This window comes from Monoraphidium neglectum (genome assembly GCF_000611645.1).
Source record: "Monoraphidium neglectum strain SAG 48.87 unplaced genomic scaffold scaffold01796, whole genome shotgun sequence".
Classification (NCBI taxonomy): domain Eukaryota; kingdom Viridiplantae; phylum Chlorophyta; class Chlorophyceae; order Sphaeropleales; family Selenastraceae; genus Monoraphidium; species Monoraphidium neglectum.
In genome coordinates, this window is record NW_014011832.1 from 1 (window position 1) to 572 (window position 572).

General features: G+C 75.0%; 1 protein-coding gene across 1 annotated transcript in view; it reads right to left on the reverse strand.

The window, feature by feature from the left end:
• Positions 1 to 162: 162 nt before the first annotated feature.
• MNEG_9032 (hypothetical protein) overlaps positions 163 to 572 on the reverse strand; it is a gene marked incomplete at both ends in the record, with an annotated part of 3,046 nt that continues 2,636 nt past the window's right edge. Inside the window, one exon of the mRNA XM_014042495.1 lies at positions 163 to 246. Coding sequence (XP_013897949.1) covers positions 163 to 246 — 84 coding nt within the window. The remainder of the gene's footprint in view (positions 247 to 572) is intronic.

Below are 572 nucleotides of genomic sequence, written 5' to 3' on the forward strand. Positions count from 1 at the left end.
GGCCGCGGGCGGCGGGGCGGCGGCCGCCATCACGACGGCGGCCGGGAGCACGAGGGTGCTTGGGCCGGCCGGGCTTGTGGGGGCGATACAGGCGGGGCTCTGGACAGGGCTCTGGTGTACAGTGATGGGAGTGCACGGGGTTGGGAGAAGGCATGAGCAGAATCATGGACAAATTGAAAGCGGCGGCGCGAAGGGTCCCGCGTACTGGGCCGCGCTGTCCAGGGTGCGCACAAAAAGGCAGCGCGCCTGGTGGCAGCCAGCTGGCAGAGGCGCGCCCAGCAATTCACCCTGGCACCTGCCCCCATCTCCCGCAACGTACCCCCGTCCAAGCCAATCCCCGCCCCTGGTCCGCACCTCTGGCACGGCGCCCGGCGCCTCCGACTGCCCGCGCCGCTCCCGCGCGCGCCGCAGCGCCTCCAGCGCCGTCATGCTGCCCCGCAGGCTGCCCCCTGCATAGCCGCTCCCGCCCCGCAGGCTTCCGCCCGCATACACGGCGCCGCCGCCGCCGCCGCCCCCGCCTCCGCCGCGCAGGCTGCCGCCGATGAACCCCGCGCCTATGCCGCCGCCGCCCC